General features: G+C 41.1%; 2 gene segments (V, D, J or C); both read right to left on the bottom strand.

Annotated features, from left to right (window-relative positions):
* Positions 1-6,150, bottom strand: part of LOC147004003 (T-cell receptor beta-1 chain C region-like) — a 500,214-nt gene extending 494,064 nt beyond the window's left edge. The window contains 2 exon segments of the C gene segment in view: positions 5,709-5,997; positions 6,102-6,150. Coding sequence covers positions 5,709-5,997; positions 6,102-6,150 — 338 coding nt within the window.
* A 4,622-nt stretch (positions 6,151-10,772) lies between these two features.
* Positions 10,773-11,081, bottom strand: LOC110296771 (T cell receptor beta variable 3-1-like). The segment is given in 1 exon segment: positions 10,773-11,081. A coding segment is annotated over 1 exon segment (309 nt).
* Positions 11,082-21,813: the final 10,732 nt, after the last annotated feature.

Raw genomic sequence — 21,813 nt, forward strand, 5'->3', positions numbered from 1 at the left:
CTAGCATGCTCTGTAATTGTTTACCTCATATTGTTTGCATAGTCACTAGAATAGGCATGACTTTTTTTTAAAGCTGTGAGTCTTGTACAACCTCCAGATCTGTAAGATGTAGTATTTTTGGAGCAAAGACACTCTTAGAAAAGGTGCTACTATAACCTTGACAAAAGTACAATCAGAACACCTGGCCATTTTTGAAGTAGAAGTTATCATCTATATGCCATAGATAGTAGAAATTGGGTTAATTTTAGTCAGTACCTAAGGCTTGATGTGAGGAGAGATTACCATGGTAACGGGTAATGGAATGGATCAAAAACTGAGGCAACAGTTTAATCAGAATCAAAAAGAAATAAAGGAGGGCAAGGAATAAGGAAAATGAAAACGAGACTTTGTTAAGATAAATCTAGAATTTTATTCCCAGATGAAAGGAAGCAATAATTATTGTCATTAAAGAAAAGAGACAATGAAGCCTTGAAGTCAGCAGTATATGAAGACAGAGGAGTTCTGGGGCAGTAATTACCAGCATGATGGAGCAGACCTAGAGAGAAGACTTGGTGCTCTCTGGACACTGCCAGCTCTCCTGCTTGACTGTTCATTTCTATACACTGAGTTATCTGTGGAGTGCTGTGGGTAAAGTTGCTTGCATAATGGCACATGGATCTCAAATGATAACCCACTTCCCGGTTACCCCTCCCCATCCCTCCATCCCCCATCCCACATCCACCCTCTCCTCCCTCCCCTTTGTCTCTATGAGGGTGCTCCCCATTCCACTCAACCTCTCCCACCCAACCACTCCAGCATCTCCCTATGCTGGGGCATCAAACTTCCTCAGAACTAAGGGCCTCCCGTCCCATTGATTGCAGATAAAGCCATCCTCGGCTACATATGTATCTGGAGCCATGTATATGTCTTGGCTGGTGTCCAGCCAAGCTGGGAGCATTAGGTGGTCCAGCCAGCTGACATTGTTCTTCCTATGGGATTTAAATCCTCCTCTGCTCTTCCAGTCCTTCTGTCAGCTCCCCCGTCAGGGACTCTGAGCTCAGTCAGATAGTTGGCTGCAAATATCCATATCTGCATTTGGTCAACTTCTGGCAGAACCTCCCAGGAACCCCGCCACATCAGGTTTGTCTCAGCAAGTGCCTCTTGGCAGCAGCAATATTGTTGGGGTTTGGTGTCTGAAGACAGGATGGCTCACTAGGTGTGGCTGTTCCCAGATGGTCCTTCCTTCAGTCTCTGCTCCATTTTTTGTCCATCTTTCCTTTGCACAGGAACCTTTCTGTGTTAAAATCTTTGAGATGGGTGGGTGGCCCCATCCTTTGACTGGGGGTCATGCCTATCTACTGGAGGTGGTCTCTGGCTATTGGAGTTTCTTACTTCCATTGGATGTGCCTTCCTCCTTGAGTGGAGAACAATCCTTCAGGCATCTCTGTTGAGTACTGAAAACGTCGGCCCTTTCCAAATGAACTGTATCATAGAATGAAGCCAGAAACTCCACACCTTTTCCTAGTGTCTGTTGGTATGAAAATGTGACAAAATGACCAGAAATTGTGTTACATCTCTAAATGACATTCTGTCCCATGTCTGTAACATCATAACTGAATGTTTGTGTGATTCCAGATTCTATATTTCCTCTGGAGAAAACAGAGGACATAAAAAAGACATGAGAAATTTAAGAATTACTCTTATGTAAATGCAGATGAGAATTTTCTGAGTACCTTCAAAGCTAGGGCTTTGGTTCCTAACAAACTGGAAGAGAAGTCCACAATGACATAGTCTGTACTGCACTCAGAGATTCTAGGATGACCTAATAAGAATAGAAACCAGAGAGTCATCATGGGAACAATATGCTACAGTGTAGCCCTATGAGTATCCTCAAGAATTCAGCGTGCATTAAACTATGCACATGTACCACAAGTGGTTCTAGAGGAGCAGAAGTATAAAGAAGAATCTTTTAAGAATCTGGAATCACCTTAATAATTTGCTAGTATTTTCTAATTCACCAACACCGTCAACTACTGAAACCTCTCCAGAATACTCTCTCTCTCTCTCTCTCTCTCTCTCTCTCTCTCTCTCTCTCTCTCGGAAGCTTGTAGAATATTGAAGGCCCGTGGTGGAAACTAGATTTCAAACTTAAAGAAGCAAATGCCTTTGATTATCTTGATCCATCAATTGCAACTGGTAATGAATTAGGTGACCCAGTGTACAAATTTTCTATAATTTGGGGGGAAAATCAGAAAATGATTTTGCTGGCTTGTTTGCTCTTAGTATCTCTGGAAAAATTGATGAAGGAAAAGAATGAGCTGTATGATAAAATTGAAAGGCTACAGATGCAAATAAACAACCTAAAGGTTTCCAAGTGTGCCCTTGAAGAGAATCTTCTCTCCAGCAGCCATAGAGCTTGAGTTACAGAAAATCAAACTGAAGCCCTCATTATAAGATTGGCTGAATTACAGTGAAAATTCAAGCCTCAGTCTCAGCGGATGTTAGCTGTTAAAGTAAGGGCAATAGTTGACAAAGAATGGGATTCTGTAACTTGGGATTGGGATGTGTGGGAGGATCCTGTTGATACTGAGAACCCGGAATCTTCAGATTCTGAAGGGTTTCCCTCACCTGAGGAAGTACTACCCTCAGCCCCCCAACCCCTTGAAATAATGCCTTTTTCACATGAAGAAATTAATCCCTCAGAGTCTGATGAGCCAGCGGTGATTTTCTCTGAAGAAAATGCTGAGCAAGACAATACTGATGTCCATCAAGGCCCACCAATAGTTTCTTCTAGACCTGTAACCAGACTCAAGGCAAAACAGGCCCCTAGAGGGGAGGTACAAAGTGTAGTCCATGAGGAAATGTGCTACACTACTAAGGAGCTTAATGAGTTTGCTAATTCGTTCAAGCAAAAGTCTGGGGAATATGTGTGGGAATGGATTTTAAGGGTGTGGTATAATGGTGGAAGGAACATAACACTAGATAAGGCTGAGTTTATTGATATGGGCCCTCTGAGTGGAGATTCTATTTTTAATATGGAAGCTCACATAGTTAAGTAAAATGTGTTAGAAGTTTTTTTGGACGGTAGCCTGAAGCATTTATCAAGAGATGGCCTACTGAAAAGAAATTGGAGGTGCCTGATATCCCTTGGCTTAGTGTTGAGGAAAGGATTTTAAGGCTCAGAGAAATTGCAATACTAGAGTGGAAAAGTTGTGTAAAACCTAATGGAAAGGCTGAGAAGATATGCCCTTCATGAATGCTATAAGACACAAACTGGTGAGAGGGGTACCAGCACATTTGAAGAGTTTCTTCTTGTCCTTTTCCTTGTGCCATACCTTAGGGTTGGAGATGCCACTGCTCAATTGGATGAATTAAATGCAATGGGTTTAATTGTGCCCCAAAGTAGCAAGGGCCAGGTAGAAGCATTGTATCGCCACAGGCAAGGTGATCATAGTTATTATAATGGACACAGTAGACAAAACAACATTTATAATGACCTAGCCTATAATGGTCAGCACAGGAGAGGTGAAATTTATAATGGCATGACTCGTAAGGACTGGCTAATAAATCATGGTGTTTCCAGGTATGAAGTAGATAGGAAGCCTATTGCATATCTGTTTGATCTGTATAAGCAGAAAAATTCTCAAATGAAAGGAAGGCTACATTGTATCATGGCAAAAGGTGATCTTGGCCAGTGAATTAATTTCCAGACTTGAGCCAGTTTGCAGACCCAGAACCCCTTGAATGAAGGGGTGGCCAGGTTCCCCTGAGGAAGGATCTTGATAAGACATCTAAAAGTTTTGCTGTTAGCCTTTCTCCAGTTTTCCCCCAGAGGGTCCTATGGCCTTTTACAAGGGTAACTATACAGTGGGGAGAAAAGAAATCAGACTTTGCGGGGCCTATTGGATACTGGTTCTGAATTTACATTGATCCCAGGAGATAATTAGAAACATTGTAGCCTTCAGGTTAAAGTAGGGGCTTATGGAGGACAGGTGATTAGTGGGTCTTTTGACTGATGTCTGACTCACAGTAGATCCAGTAGATCCCTGAACACATTCTGTGGTCATTTTCCCAGTTCCATAATGGATACGTGGGCTAGATATACTTAGAAATTGGCAGAATTCTCACATTGGTTCCCTTCACTCCCCACAAAGAGTTGTGACCAATGGTCATGTAGCCCATAACAGAGTTCTTCATGCTAATGAGGTACCTAGAGGCCATGAGGGTTTAGCCAATAAGCTTCTCTTCTCAGACATCTCTTCCTGTAAAAGGTATTTAAACTCTGGTCCACCCTTAGGAGGTGGTATACATCCACTTTTCACAACAAACACTCAATAAACAGTTTGGAACCAAAGAGTGTCTCTCCCATTAAGAACCACAGTGGGGAGCATGGAGAAACTCACTGTCTACAGAGTTGCACCACCTAAGTCTCCTGCAGAAGACTCCTCTGCTACTGGACTCACAGCAGAGCTAAGCCGGAGATCCCCTCCTCCCAGCCCCCCAGCCCACAGGCCCCCTTCCTTCTGGAAACCACACAGTTTCCAGCAGCAACTGGACACCTGTAAATCAGGTAAACTCAACTTCAGCCTCAGTTTCTCCCTCTGTCTGAGGCCTCCAACCTAGGCTACATTCTCCCACCTCTTGAGCAGTGCCTTAGCGCTTTCCACAAGTCCAATACCCAGTGGTGGCATAGGATAAATACAGTCTAGTGTTCACCATTTCTTCTGTACAGGTGAGTTCCCACACCCCTGCGGCGAGATGGAATGGAGCAGAGCGCCTCCATTTCACCTACCCAGGCTGCATTCCCACACCCCAGCAGTGAGGCAGAAAGCGAGACCACAGACCTCCTGCTTTTTCTGATGTCCAGTGAAAAAGGCTAGATGCCAAAGGTTCTGAGCATAACGGTTTAAAATTATGAAGCTAAAGGAATAGATGTTGGCAAGAGTAAGGTGGTAGTATGAAGTGGGTGCAAGCTTCCAGCTGGATGAGTGGGTGCACACCACTGAAGTTGCTACTTGCAGGATTCAGAGAAAGAGTCTGTGCAGAGGTAGCACTTTGATCAGAGCTAAAGCTTAAGACTAGCTAAAGGTAGAGAAAAAAGAGAAAATCAGAAACCAGACAAGATGGCATGGACAATATCAGACATACAAAACTACTGAAGACTACTGAACCACTGAGTGAATATATAGAAGTGATACATTTTTCAAAACCTCTGGGATCCTTTCTCAGAAGCTCAGTCTCTGACTCCTCAAGATTTAGAGATGCTAAAGTCCTGGTGGCTACAGTACTGGAGAAGAGGTTTGGGATGGCAGGACCTAAAGTATGTGGAATAGGATTCCTCTCTCAGCAAAATGTCCCACTTTCTAGCCCTGTGGTGAATCTAACTCTGTAGTGAGGTGATTTGGTAAATTATCAGTTGAAATGATTCACTTTCTAGCTGGTTTATTTTCTCTCACAACTATAAAACTCACTTAAGAACTGATACCCACAAGTACTTATCTTTACATCTGTTGACAGCAGAGCCGTGTAGAAGTAAGGAAACGCTACCTCTAAATATGAGCCTGGCATATAGGGTTGCAACATGGGTTGACTTTTAAGGTAGTGTTATAGTTTGCAACATCTGTTTTGGTTTCTATGTGAAATCTTCAATGCAGCCCTCAGTTGCCCCACAGCTTCCTGAACATGTAGGTTTGTGTACAGAGATCTAATGAGTCTGCAGGGCTGTGTCTTGGCTGCTGGCACAAAAATATACAGCTGAGTCTTCTGGATCCACGGCAGATACATGTAAGAGTAGCTTGGAGCTGTCTGGGCATTCAGGTATAAAACGACTGGGCACCGTCTCATTTCGAATCAATTGTTTAACACTGTAGAGAAACATGAGCTCTGGGGGCTTCTCAGCGCTCTGTTTATACCAGTACATAGCATTATGTCCCAGATGTTGCTCACATTCCAAAGACTTATTTGCTCTTCCCATGATTAGATATCTTGGTGACTGAGTAATTTTAGTGTTCATGAGTGCTAGAAGAAGAAAAGGACAAAATTCAGACACAGCACAGAAAAAAAGGTGGTAGCTTCAGCAAAAAGGAAGTTTGAGCTAGGAGCCTGTTGAATCCAAGTCTCACCTGTTTCCACAAGACATAGGGAAACATATAGGAGAAGCCTGCAGCTCATGGCGGAATCAGGCTCCAGACGGGTATTGTGTAGCTATGATACCCTAGATGAGAATTAGCTCTATTCTGCATGGCCCTGATTGGTAGTTTTGTCTGTGAAGTCACTATCTCTCTTGGTATCAAGAGATGTTTCTTTTTCCCCTTTAACTGTCAACTGAATTCACTGGGCTGGGAGGGATAAAAATGAAATGTTTGGGCTGGTGAGATGGCTCAGTGGGTAAGAGCACCCGACTGCTCTTCCGAAGGTCCAGAGTTCAAATCCCAGCAACCACATGGTGGCTCACAACCATCCGCAACGAGATCTGGCGCCCTCTTCTGGAGTGTCTGAAGACAGCTACAGTGTACTTACATATAATAAATAAATCTTTAAAAAAAAAATGAAATGTTTAAAAAATGCCCAAGCTTTTAACCTTCATGGGTATTTCTAGAAGTTATTCGCATTCTTGTAACTTTACTCTCAGCCTGAAGGTCTTCCCCGCCACCATCTCTAACATAGCCCACTTCTTCTTTGAAAGCCCCCCCTTGCACCCTTCTCAGTTTCAAGAAATAGCACCCTCAAAGTGTTGCTTCATGCCCCCACATTGATGACCTAGCTTTGTGGAAGCAGCTTGATGATTAGATGATTCTGAATGCCTAGATATCATTTGAAGTGTATAACAGTGGTGTCATCTAGGAGCCAGACACTGGTCAGTCCACTAAAGGGAGCATACAATGGATAAGACAGCCTGTGTGCATGTTGTTTAAGGAATAGAGCTTGCCTAGGCATAGAGAAAAGACACTGTACATAAGATGCTGAGAGAAACAGCATTTGATGTTAGACCAAAAGAAAATCAATTAGAAACTGATGCCAGTGTTTTTGAGATGTTTACAACCTAGTCTCTGAATGTTTATGTTGTTTACAATTAAACTGTTTAGAATGTTTGTGATCTAAGCTCCTGGATAAGGAGTGCAGATGCGTGAGATTCCCTTTCTTCTTTTTTGTAATTAGATATTTTCTTTACATTTCAAATGTTACCCCCTTTCTTTGTTTCCCCTCTGAAAACCCCCTATCCCATCCTCCTTCCCCCTGCTCACCAACCCACCCACTCCCACTTCCCTGCCCTGGCATTCCCCTACATTTAGGCATCTAGCCTTCACAGGACCAAGGACCTCTCCTTCCATTGATGTCCAACAAGGCCATCCTTTGCTACATGTGCGACTGGAGCCATGGGTCCCTCCAGTTCTTTCCCATTCTCCAGTGGCTCACCTTGCCCATGCCCACCTTCAGATGCATCAGTAGACCACAGCTCCACCCTGTGGCAAAAGTAGCCCATTTATACTCAATTAAGTCTCACTGATTTCTGCTATGCAGAGATTGGCAGTGCCAGTATTTTTACATAGCACAGAGTAAAATGGATATTAACTACTCAGCTCATATAGAGTTTATGGACTAAATTAGTTTATTTCATCTTCAGTGACCAACGATTGAGAGCAGGAAACAAAATACTATGTTCACCTACAGATTAGCAGGACAATTAAGAGTATTCATAGATAACAACTATAAAATAAAATTCTAATACATTTAAGGATGTCATTTGTATTGTAGCATTTAAATTATTTCCTATGTATAATACAATTTCTCATCTATACAACCAGAGAATCTGGGATGGAATATCCCCAGTTATGTCCATTTTTTAAATGTTAGAAATAAGAGACAATTTGTAAAACACATGAAACTGAAGAAGACCAAAGACCAAAGTGTGGACACTTTGCCCCTTCTTAGAATTGAAAACAATCACCCATGGAAGGAGTTACAGAGACAAAGTTTGGAGCTGAGACAAAAGGATGGACCATCTAGAGACTGCAATATCCAGGGATCCATCCCATAATTAGCCTCCAAACAATGACACCATTGCATACACTAGCAAGCGTTGGCTGAAAGGACCCTGATATAGCTGTCTCTTTTGAGACTATGCTGGGGCCTAGCAAACACATAAGTGGATGCTCACAGTCAGCTATTGGATGGATCACAGGGCCCCCAATGGAGGAGCTAGAGAAAGTATCCAAGGAGCTAAAGAGAACTGCAACCCTATAGGTGTAACAACATTATGAACTAACCAGTACCCCGGAGCTCTTGACTCTAGCTGCATATGTATCAGAAGATGGCCTAGTAGGCCATCACTGGAAAGAGAGGCCCATTGGACATGCAAACTTTATATGCCCCAGTACAGGGGAACGCCAGGGCCAAAAGTGGGAATGTGTGGGTAGGGGAGGGGGGAGGGTATGGGGGACTTTTGGGATAGCATTGGAAATGTAATTGAGGAAAATACGTAAAGAAAAAAAAAGAAAGAAAGAAAGAAAAAGAAAAAAAAAAGAAATGGAGCCAGCCTCATCATGATGTCCCATGCCCTTCCAGTGGAAATTAACTGGGAGGCCCACCATGGTAACTTCTATTACCTTGAATAAAATGTATATGCACTTTACCACTTAGCCATCAGATATTATCTTTATTCCAACTTATTTTTATGAAAGTGTTGAGTCTTTGTTTTTAGGCTAGGAAATGTAAGGACACTAATAAATACAGTAAAATGATCCATGATCCCTAAATAAATTGGAGTATTCACTTACTGCTGTGGTTATATTGAAAAATCACCATAATGCATAGTGCTTAAAGTTAAAAAAAATTCCAATACAGATAGATCTTGGGGCACATAGAAATGCAAAGTAGACCCAAGAATCTAAGTAAAGACATTTTGGAAGGGGGAGAACACTATTCAATTTGTGCATGCAGAAGATGGGCTACCTGAAGCCTGAGTGGAGAATCGTCTAGAAGGCTGGAGAGCTGAGAAGAGTTTTCAGCAAACATTTAGGATGGAAAACTCTGGGATTCAACCCCCAGTACATGAGAGAGATATTGATAAGTAACTACACTTCAACTTCAATGGAAAGTCTGTTTACTGGTAATAATAGCTATATGCTAGAGCTACCTAATAATAAGAAAAATCCTGAACTTGACCCTTCAAAATGAATTCAAACACTAGGATAAAACTGTACTTCTATAAGAAGTAAGTAACTCAGAGCATCCACATCGCATCACTAACAGCAATGCACATCAACTGCTTTCTACCTTGTCTTTCAGAATATTTATGTGAGTTTCCCACCTACACCATACCACCGTTGTATTGTACCAAAATACAAACTTGATCATATGTTAAGGAGACCCTGCAGGTGGTGGCAGCAGGCAGAAAAGCGAGCTACAAAGAAGTTAAAATAAAACTTGATTCAGATTGACTTTGTCAAACTGGATCAAACTTCAAGGAGTCTGATGCCAGTTGGTTTATTCATAATAAATATAGCACAGTATAGTCTGGAAAAAGTACACAGGAAGCATAATTACAATGAAGCTTAACTCATGGTACATGCCATTTCTTTCAGGAAGATGGGTTCTAGACACAGGCTACCTATATTAGCTTCAGAGCATAAGGAAGAATCTGGCCTGGTCTCAGTCATACAGATAGTGTATGGGTATTATTAACCAACCTCTGGTCCTGGCTGTGGAAGCATGGAGAAGCCTTTGGCTATGTAGATAATGTAAGGGTCAATTAGACTATTAGGTATCTTTGCTCCTGGTTGGGAGAGATTGGGGGAGCCTTTTGGCTGTATAGGTAACGTCAGGGTCATTTAGATTAGTAGCTACCTCCAGTCCTGGTTGTAGAAGTTTGATCCAACCTGACCAAACAGGCAACGCCAATCACCAGGCTGTTAATTATCTCTAATCCCACCTTTCTTGATGGAAGAACAGGTTTTATGCCCATTCCTTTGAGAGAACAATTGTGTGTGCTTAACACTCCTAGTTGTTCTAGAGATCTGTGGGTGCAAGATCCATTTGTGAAGTGCTCCCAACAGTATGGATTTCACATCAGTAGGCTCAACAATTAACTAGTGCGTGGACATTTACATCTAAAGACCTTATGTCTCCCAAACTATCCTCCAGCATTCACTGCTGTCTGTTTTTGGAGAAGGTTGGAAGATGACAGAATAGTGATAAAATTGTATTAGTAGATGAGAAGAGGTCCTGACTGTATAAGTCTGATTGAAGTGATTTCTCCTTCATCTTTCCTTTTCTAGTTTACCTGTGGCCATGGACATTCATGCTTCCCCGGATACCCTTTTCTTAAAACTAAAACTCAGTGATAAACTGAATTTCCTGTGGAGGCTCAGAATCAGTTACTTTGCCCTGTCCTTTAGGGACATAGTCCTTGATATTTGTAGAAACCATCTGCCTTTAATCCTTCCGTTACAGGCAACACACACAGCCAAAATTAACAAGCAGTGTCTTCTCTCACCAGTTAAAAATTCCAAGGTCTTTCATTGTTGGCAAAGCTTAGCTACTTGGGTGACTATGATGTGAACTACCATTCTGTCTAATCTGTAGAATTCTGTGAGACTCATCTATGCATAAAACACGGAACTGGTTCACCTCATGTATTATCGCAGGAGGCTGGACTTCAGACTGAAACACCACTGATGCTTCAGAAGCTCTGGGGGCATGGAGCCTCGGGTGTGGGTTAACACTTGGCTTGCACTGCTTCCTCGCTGGCTGGGTTTGTGCATAGGGAAACAGTGACTCTGCACAACTGTGTCTTAGCTGCTGGCACAGAGATACACAGCAGAGTCCTCCAGCTCTACAGACTTGATTTGAAGATTCAAATGAGCTTTATCTGAAGACTGAGGTGAGAAGCGCCTTGGGACTGTTTCGTTTACAATGAGTTGCTTATTATTGTAGCTAAACAAAATCTTCAGCAATTTCTTAGAGTCTTGCTTGTACCAGTACATAGTATCGTGGCCCAGAGTTTGCTCACAGTTGAAAGACACTTCATTTCCCACCTGTGTGACACGATAGTTTGGAGTCTGGAAAACAGACGTCTCCAAAGGGCCTGTGAAGATAATCATAATTCGGAAAATTTTCAGAAGTAGTCATTCTCAAAGGACTCAAACACAATCATAGCTCCTGGTTTAGGAACTCAACTACTCACCTACTCCCAAGAGGCAGAAGGCCACACAGCTTAGAAGCCTACAGCCCATAGTTGGGTCAAGGCAGGGCAAATAAGCCCTACCTACTGCAGCTATCAGACCAGGTGGTAGATTCCACTGTGGATGACGTGTGATTTGTCTGTCTATCACCACAGCTAGAAAGGTGCTTGATTCAAAAATACACACACACAGAGGCGGGGGAGGAAGGGAGAGGAGAGGAGAGGAGAGGAGAGAGAAAGGGCAAGAAAAAGAGAGAGACAAAGACAGAAACAGACAGTGAGACAAAGACATGAAGAGAAAGAGAGACAGAGTGGCACAAGAGACATAGAGACAAACAGAAAAATTTTGGTAATACCACCAACCAGTAAACCCAGGTGGTACATATATGTTTTACTGGACACAGAAGGAACATAAGACTACATCAGTAAAAGAAATAAGAACACAAGCCTTCCTGGAAGGACAAATGTGGCTTACTTGTTTGAGACATTAAATGCCAACACAGTGCAAAGCAAGAAGAAAATAATCACACACTTAGGATATTAATATTCTGAAAGGAGTAAAAAGAATTGAATATAGGTATGCGGTCTTAAATCCTATAATCCCAGCACTCAGAAGGCTAAGTCAGGAAGATTGCTGAGTTCAAGGCCAACCTGGGCCATAAAGTGAGTACTAAGTCATCCAGAGTTCAAGAGCCAAAACAAATGTAGAAAATATATAGATTACCTGTGGATTATACAGGTCATGTTATATGGAAATCAGCAATTCATTTTTAAGCAGCCCATTTTCTCATCTGTAAAACAGTGAGCTAAAGTCAATAATTTAAAAATTCTGTGAGCATTCATTGGTGCCCTTAGCACATACTGTTTCCTTACTTCACAAAGCTCACATGTGAAGTGTTTCAAAGGAGAAAGCAAGAGATACAAAACGAGAAAGAAGGAGAAAAAGAGAGAACGGAAGGAAGACAGGAAAGAGGAAAGTAAGAGAAAGAGGGTGGGAAAGGGGAGAGAGAAAGTTTGGTGGAGAAACCAAGGTAGAGAAGAGAGAAAGGAAGGAAGGAAGATAATAAGAAAGAATAGAAAACAAGGAAGAGGTGGGAGGGGAGACATTGTAAGGGACAGGTCACAGCGTAATCATGACCATGCAGGAGCAGTGAGAATGCTTGAAGATGATTTAAAGTAATTATCTATCCTATTTTCTGTAAATATTCTTGATGCAATCAGGTGAGCAGTGCCTAGAAATGATGTCGAAAGGACCCTGACCCAAGGAATCTTTCTTTACAGGAAGCAATGTTAGTTAGAAATACTGTTAAATATTTTTTTAAATAATTAAAAAAAACATTGTTAGTTTTGCCTGAAGGAGGCAGAAACAAATATTGATGTAGATTTTACTTCCTGACAGCTCTAGCCAAGCTGGAGAGAGGGCAGCCTTACAGAGAACCCAGAGCTGACTCTGCCATCCCCAACAAGGGTTGAACGAAGCAATTTTAGCTTGGCTGTCACCTAAAAATAGAACTATCTAGGAGCAGTGGGGATGAGGCAGAGGCTGGAGAAGAACCAGAGAAACCGGGAAGTGGACTGACTGGCAGCCAGGGCCTTATTTTGTCACTGAGTCTGAATTTAGCTTTCTTTAAGCTCCTTCTATCTGGTTACACTGAAGAGTGTGTGTCTCAGTGGGAGAAGCCTACATGTTCATCTGTTTTATATATGAAATCATCCACCTTGGACCAAAACTCCCACTGTTGCTTCTGCCTTGAGTGATTTCCATCAGAAGAAATCCCCTGAGAAATCAAGGAGCAGTGCCCTGGCAGAGCATGGTGAAGAAAGAGTCTCACAGCTGGCTCTGTCACCTGTGGTTAGCATGGCACAGGAACCCATGGAGATGTCATTGTCACAAGTGTTCCATCTCTCTGTGTTCAGACTGTTTCTCACATCTCCTACAGAACAAGGAGCAAGGCAGCCTGGTTCTGTTCTGCTTAGTGCAGGGAATGTTACAATGTCACTGACCCAGAAAAGAATGATCAACATTCTCACTGGTAAAATCAAACAAACAAACAAAAAAAAACCATAAAAGTCAACATACACACTAATTAATGTTATCTTGAGCCAGAAGGTTTATCAACCAGTTTTCCAAATAAAAATTCAGAGCAAACCAAAGAAGACATTGCATTATAGGCCTTTTCCCATTTACCTTTACAAGTTATCAGTTGTTTTGCCTATTTAACTATTAAATTCTCATCCAACCTCTTACAGCAATTACATATGTTACTGATACTATTGCATAGTATCAATCTAATTTCAATCTAGTTTCTTAAAAAGAGCAGTTAACAAAATTTATTTGTAACAATATGATATACACTACTGGGAGAAAGTTGTAGATATTTTAATTGAGTGCGCAAGAGAACAATCCAAGAGATTCCATGCACTAAATTATAGCTCCTCACTATTAAATTTTAATTTTGATGATAGATATGCATGTGTTTGCCTTTTCTGGTGTTCATAATTCTCAGAGGATTTTGAAAGCAGCTCAACACAGAAAGCAAGTTAGGTTTTAGCTTAGAAAATTGAGTTGGCAATCTTCAGTGTATTTCTTTGTTTTGTTCTAAGATGAGCTACATAAATAAGCTTTGAAGAAAAGTGGATCAATTTCCAGTTAACTTATTTGGCTAGACTCTCACTTTGTGCAATATGGTGGAATAGATATGGCAGCATGGGTAGATATACTAGAACTTCCTTTCTGCTACCGAGCAACTGTGCACAGAAAATGCAATTTTATGATATCTTTAGATTTCCACAAAGCAAGGGAAATTCCAAATTCATTAAAAGTGAGATAGCGTCTTGAGTTAAAACACATTGTCTTAGACCTATGTTCTCTGTGACAGTCAATGCCCCCTGGTTTTCTATCTTCGGGTATTTTGATAGCATCAAAAATGTCTCTATCAGGGCAGTCCTGTTTCCAGGGTATTTGTAGATAGAGATTGAAGTTGAAAATAGAATCCAAATGGGACTTTGCTCTTGATATCTTCTGAAGCTATTGCTATTTTAATAGAAAATATGCCCAGAGGAAGTGTTTCCTATTATTGTGTAAATATAGTTCTCCAAGAATGGAGAGAATCACTCAGAAGAAGAACAGCCACAGGATATTGCTAGTCTAATTCTTTGATGATATGAACAGAAATTCATTGAGGGGAAAAGAAATGAGATTCTTGGTCTCTTTTGTCCTAAGTAGTAGATTTTGTCACTGGTTGTATGTTTAAATGTCCTCAGGAACCCCTGGTCTGCAGCATTCACTGCTAGTCATAGGAGCTCACATCATGCAAGATTGGACCAGACTAGTGTTGACTGAGTTAGAGCATAAACCCAGCTCCTAGAGCTTCATATATTGCTTTCAAAGATGTATTCTCTACCTGCACCTACCTGTGGGTTCCCAGTTCTTGTATCTCCAACTACTTTCTAATTCCATGCAAGTACACATAAAAGAAGTCAGTCAGACCATTTGCTGGAACTTCAGTGCAGAAAGAGGTCTGTGTTTAGCCATTCACCTGACAGCACCGGTTCACAGCCTCTGCAGACCACACTTTTCCATGCTATAAATAAGTCAAAGTTTCTCTTAACCCTCTCTCAAACAGTGAATTCTTTTAGGCCTTCCTTAGAAGTCTGAATCTCAGAGCCACAGCTCCCCCTTGTGGCCAGTGGAATGAAAAGCATTCTTAATCTTTTTTCTTCCTTCTTGGAGCCCGTTGATGATTTTTGTTTTACAAATATATTCCACCTCAAGGTTGAGGTTATGCGACAGAATCAACTCCCCAAAAAGAGTGAAGACATTCAAAAAAGACACTGTATATTATCTATCTCCCTTTTGGCTTTCATAAGAATGAAACAATGGACTTCAAGATATTAAACTACTGGGAATCATACAGGACCTACCAGAAAGAAAACTTTTCTCCTAGAAAGAGATTTGCACGTTATCAGACAATATTTTTCAGAAAGATGGAGCTAAAACAGTGATGGGCAGGACCACATTTGATGGAGATTGTTTAGATATGCATACCTCTGGCCTTCTGTTTAAAACTGAAACTAAACTGCTTTATCGGAAGCCTGAAGATGGACTCAGGGAGTCACTGGATTTTTTTTGGGGGGGGGACCCTCTTCCCAATGTGAGCACAGTGAAAAAATTCCCCCTTTCTGCTTCTTATGATTCAAACAAAATACAAAAGAAAGCAAAGAGGATAGGAACTCTAACAGGAAGACCAACAGAGCCCACTCACCTGGACCTTTGGGGCTCTCAGTGTCTGAATCACCAATCAAAGAACATACATGGGCTGGACCTAGGCTTCCCCACACATATGTAGCAGATGTGCATCTTGGCCTTCATGAGGATCCCAAATAATTGGAACAGGAGCTATCACAAAAGCTGTTGCCTGTACATGGGATATGTTCTTCAAGCTGGGCTGTCTTCAATGGCCTCAGTAGGAGAGGCTGCACCTAGCCTCAGAGAGACTCGAAGTGCCGGGATGAGGGAGACACTGAGGGGGTGCCCCATCCACTCAGAGGCAAAGGGGATGAGGGAAGGGGGTGACCAAGAAGAGGGCAGTGAGAGAGGGAGGTAAAGTGAGTAAGTAAAAATAAATAAATAAATAAATAAATAAATAAATAAATAAATAAATAAATGTAAAAAAGAAAACAGAGCACACAGACAAGAAAAAAGTGTTTTAGAATTTAGCATCTGCTGTGTACTAGGGCTGGGAGGCAGCAGAGGTCTTAGAAGGAGGGATACATATAGGAGAGGTATTATAATTTGTCCAAGGCTCTCCCATCTCAGACTAATTTCTCAATAGGCACCATTTGAGGAAGTGGTAGCCAATGAACAAGTAAGAAGGCAGGAAGAGAGTGATGCTGGGGCTGGCTAAGGCCACAAGGACATAAAGGGCCTCTCTGGGTAATGCTGGAAGAGGAGTGGCATTATCTTTAAACACCCTTGGCTTCAGAAGCACATTTCACAGGGAAAGAGAGCTTTTGTCCACAGAGGACACAAGCCTGACCCAAGCTCCTACTATCACTCAGCCTGAGAGGTCACACAATGCACATGGTCTGAGACCCATGCAAGGGGTAAGCTCTGTTATCCACAGGCATTCTCAAGAAGTTTCTAAACGGAGGAGTTCTAAGTCCAGCAGCTGAAACGGCAGTGTAGCTAGTGGATAGTTGGTCTCTTAGTGTTCATCATTTGAGGGAAAATATCAGACTCACAGATTCTGCAAATGATGTTTGAGTTCTCAACTAGATATCGAGTCTTTAACATTTTGGGGAATGTGAAGAAACTTTTGGGTAAGTATCTTGATGCCCTGAAATGTTGGTTGGGTTCCAAATTTTACGCAATGCAAAAGGAACTGTCATTCAAATGTTCTGGACCAGATGCCAATTGGGATCCTGTTGATAAACAATGAAAGGAAAGACTTAGCAAATACTAACTAACACGGGTAAGTATTCCTTAAGACTCTGAGGAGTAAACATTTCTACATGTGAAAAACAAGGGATGGTATCCTCCCGGTCACTAAAGCCATATAGCTTCAGAAGAGTTTGCATACTCGGACTTAATAGGAATATGGTTGCTAGAACAAGTTGCAGGAGGCTTTTCTTTTCTTAAGGGTGTTTCCACCCTAAATCAAGCATGCTCAAACATACTCTGGCTCTCAAAGTTTGATCGAATTACTACATTACTACAATGTTCACTCCAAAAAAAAAAAAATGTTTGGTTAATGGAAGTGATTCGTGTTTGGTGGCATTTGTATGCAAAGGCAGCAAGGACACAAAAGACAAAAAAAAATAGAGAAAATATAACTCTTGCAGATATTTTCCCTTAATACTATTTGCCAGTTTAGCAGAATCTGCTAAGAGGACACGATGGGGAAAAGATGAAAAGAGTGGGGTGCTTTGTAAAGCAACCAGTAGCTCTTGAATATGTAGACTAACTAACACTTAAGTTCAGTGCTACTGATCAAAAGGACCCTGGGACAGCTCCAGGCCTGGGGCCTGCAGATTGTGCAGGGAATTGCTGAAAATGAGCACAAGGGAACTTCAAAGAGAGTGAAAATGTTTTAGAGCTAGACCATGATGACACTGGCACAGCTGCATGGACTTGTCAAAGCTCATGGAATTATACATGTGAATAAATGTTATGCATGTTACATGAATTTCATGTCAATAAAGCTGCTAAACACTCAAACATTGTTTAAAATTTAAACCACTGTCCACTTAATACCAGGACTTAACAGTGATCCCTGGGACTCCTCAAAGCCCAACTTCAATTTAAATCAGTCATCAGCTTGATGGAGATGACCTGCCGCTCTCACAACTTCCTAGCAGATACAGTCTCCGTCCTCTCAAAAGAAAAATGAAACCATTCAGAGCCGGAAAGTACTCTCTAATGTTCCGTGTAATCTAGGATTCACATGAAAATAATATCATCACGAACCAAGACATGACAACAGACAAAAAAAATGTGGCTCAAAAAATGTAGATATTACAGTTACTGGACACCGGTTTTTAAATAGTTAATGTTTTAACAAAGTAAATATAGTGGAAAATTTCAGCAAAGAACTTGAAACTTGAATCATGATCTAATAGAAATTCTAAACTGAGTTATACTGATTGCTTAATATATACATTCACTATATCTGTTTATAAAGAGAATGGGCAAAGCTTAAAAGAATAGATAAGTTGAAGAGATAAGGTGAAACTACCCAAACAAAATTAGAAAGACAGGGAAAAAAAAAAAGAAAAATACAAATGAAAATATGTTAATTAGGGCATTGGTATAGATAGGTTGACCAGAAATCTAAGATCTTCTAGAAAAATTTGATCCGCCTGTTCCACACTTTTGGAATCTGTCTGCAAAAATATCATACAGGACACTACTATAACTCATAGCAGCAACAGGATTCCTTGGGAACATAATGTGAATATCTAAGCACCATTTTTATAGAGCAAATCTGTGTCTGCATAGAATTGCTCATCACAGATGTGGCTGGAATCAAATGATACAGTTTATATTTTTATCAAGTCCAAGTAATTAAGCCTTTAAGATGGTGGTCAGCTGCAACAATGACAAACATAGGAGGTTCATAGAATAAACTTCAGAGCTGATGCAACCAGTGGTTCTCAGGGAGCTGGTGTTCCTTGTCTTCTGCTCGGCCACTGATTCTAGATTTCCCCTAGTCTTGCTCTGCTTCTCTTGGTCATTCCTTGTTCAGTAGGATGGCCCGATCTCTTCTCCTCATGGCAGTGGTCCTCAGCCTTCCTAATGCTGAAACAGTTTCTCGTGTTGTAATGACCTCCAACCATAAATTTTTTTGGTTGCTACTTCATAACTACAATTTTGTCTCTGTTATGAATCATAATGTAAATATCTGTGTTTTTCCAATGGTCTTAGGCAACCTGTGTGAAAGGGTCTTTTAGCTCCCAAAGGCATTGAGATTCACAGGGTGAGAATTGGTGCCTTATGGCTTTGATTTTTTTTTTTTTGTGGTACACCTACTTTTTATATTGTGACTGACTCAGTCAACAAATTGCTACCTATCACCACACTCACAAATTACAGAAACTTGATTGAATTCACTCAAATCTAGAACAACCTTTCCTTGGTTCCCAGTATTGAGCAGCAAATTTGTGACCATATGGTATTAGTTTTTAGAAACTTTATTTTATATAATCTTAATTTTTCTGCATACCTTCTTGCATCCCTGTCCAAGGAACCAAAACCAAACCAACCAACCAAACAAACAACAAAAAAGCAAACATAGTTCCAGTTCACAATTAACAGGATGTTTATTGTGTGTTATGGTTGTAGTGTCAATTTCCTTCTCCTCCTTCTCACAAACCAAGATTTCTTATCCAACAGATCTGATTCATACAAGGGAAGGAACTACAACTGCGACCCCTGAGTCACTGGGAGTGAGGATCAACAGGGCAGTGACCCTACTTCTACCTTATGAATTTAAATACTTTATCTAGAAACAATCAATAAAAGAAATAAAAAGATTTCTAATGCAATGTAATTAAAATGGAGGAAAAAAAAGACAACATGAGTCACTTAGTTACTTGATGACATAGTATTTGCTCAAGATTATTTACCAACCACACTCTGTAGTGTCTAGAGAAAATCTGTATATCCATGACCTCTGGCCTTTCCTATGTGAGATATCCTATCTTAGACATTTAATTTCAGATATTTATCTGTTCAAAACAGAACTGCAATTAAAAAATAGTCATGTAGACTTCCTTCTCCTGGGGAAGACAGGGTGTTAGGAAAGAGGCAGACACATAAGAGTTTGTGTACAGGAAGACAGTGTTTTTTCAAGGCTGTGGCTAAGCTGCTGGCACAGAAGTACATGGCTGAGTCCTCCAGTGTTGTGGGTTGGATTTTCAGAGTGAAATATGAATCATCTGGTCTTTCAACTGAAAACTGATCCTTAAACAGTTTAGACTTCTCCATGACTTTACCATTGTAGAAATTAACCAGAAACTCCATCTGCTGTCCTAAAATCTGTTTATACCAATAGAAATATTGGTGATTAGAAACTGGGTCACAATTGAGGGTCACCATCTGCCCCATATCTACTACTTGATGACTTGGGATCTGTAAGACTTTGGGTCCTGTGTGTCCTGTAGAAAGAGAAAAAAAGATTAATGGAATACTTTAAAATTGTCTCAATATGAAATGAAAACTCTAGAATTTCTAAGAACCCACCTGCTTCCAAGAAACTAAAAATTATCCAACCTAGAAGCCAGATATCCATAGTAGGGCCACAGCAGGAATGTAGTTTCTCCTAGTTTGACTGACTGCACTTCAGAAACAGTAGGGGTATGCTAAGTTCCTATGGTCCCATAGGCAAGGTCTGACAGGGCTATTGGTGAGTGGTAACAGTTACCATCTGCAGACTGCCCTCTATGGGAGAAAGGATATAGTAGAAACCCGAGGGTTCCGAATTCTGTTCTGCCTATGAGATAGATCTAATGGTGTACAAGGCAGAGGGCCATTTCTAGGAGTAATCAGAGGGAAGGTAGAGTTCTGCAAAGGAAGTTGTAAGAATTAAGTCTTCCTCAGAAACGCCAGGTTGTTTTTTCTTTGTTACTCAAACGTGTCAGACTCTACAACTAACAATACCGAGTATGAAGAGTCAGCATGAAGATTAAAGAGATACAAGGAAAGAGTCAAGCATGAAAATGTTAAAAACCTCAATGGGAAAGAAAAGCAAGGGTTGAGAACTCGACCATATGCAAGGAGAGTAACTTAGTCAATGGTAAAGATCAAATAAGGAAGGATTATCCTGGGATATAAAAACTCAAAGAGCCACTTGCAGAGGGATTTCTCAGAAAAAAAAAAAAAACAAAAACAAAAACAAAAACAAAAACGTATAAGCCTATCAGAGCTGGACTGTGGGCAGAGATACAGGTCTTTCTTTTAAAAGGAAGTCATATAAGGATACCTCCTGGAAGAGGATGGGTGAGAACAGTTAAGTGCACCATAAAAGATTCCTCAGGACTACAAACCCTTGAAACAATTAAATTTGAGCTTGTCAGTCCCATACTTAACCATAGACAATGTTTTTTTACTCAAGTCAAAGCTGCTGCTTTGCAGACTCAGAGTTTGGCATCATGACATCTAATTAACAGGTGGCATTGTGGTCTGAGGTTTTTACTTGAGTCCTGTGGACTACTGAACTGAGTCCCCAGGCTCAGGTAGACCAGTTACATCAACAGTTTCCTGGATAGACTGAGGAGGTTTGTGTACAGGGAGGCAAGAGCTCTGCAGGGCTGTGTCTTGGCTACTGGCACAGAAGTACGTGGCCGCGTCGTCAGGCTTTAGGGCTGTGATCTGAAGGTCTAAATGGTTTTTCTCTGAACTTTGAGGTTGGAAGCGACTTGAGGCAGTCTGGTTGTCCATAAGTTTTTGATAGCTATAGGAAAACATGAACTCTAGAGACTTCTTAGCACTTTGTCTATACCAATACATAGCATTGTGGCCTAGATACTGTTCGCATATCAGGGTTTTTTCACTCCCTGTGACTGCCACCAGATATTTTGGTTTCTGGATAATTTTCGGGTCGACTGGACCTGTGGAAATAAGAAAACAAGTTTAATCCTCAAGATAATTGTAGAAGGATGTTCTATGTAAAATACAAAGGTGTATAGACTAAGACTAGGACTCACCTGCCACCAGGAGACAAAGGGCCAGGTAACTGAGGAGCATGGAGCCCATGGCAGTGTCACACAGGATAGGATCTCTTTCTCTTTGGATCCTGGCTGCCTGGGTGTGTTTTGCTGACCCGTAAAATGCTTTGCTTGGATGCTCCCTGTTGTGTAGATGGTTTCAGCTCACACTTCCTCTTTGCCCTTCATGCTTGTCAAGGCGTAGGCTCCCAGACCTAGACCATACCCAGCTGCCTCCTGGGTCTCCTCAGACAGTTTCTTGTACCAGTAAATGGTACTTTCTTTCTTCTTTCTACTTTGTATTACCCCTTCTCCCCTGATAGACAGATTCACTTTCCTGACTTCTCCATGACTTTACCATTGTAGAAATTAACCAGAAGCTCCATCTGCTGTCCTAAAGTCTGTTTATACCAATAGAAATATAGGTGATTAGAAACTGGGTCACA

Source organism: Mus caroli, unplaced genomic scaffold (assembly GCF_978045245.1).
Source record: "Mus caroli unplaced genomic scaffold, Mus_caroli_1 scaffold_7, whole genome shotgun sequence".
NCBI lineage: Eukaryota > Metazoa > Chordata > Mammalia > Rodentia > Muridae > Mus > Mus caroli.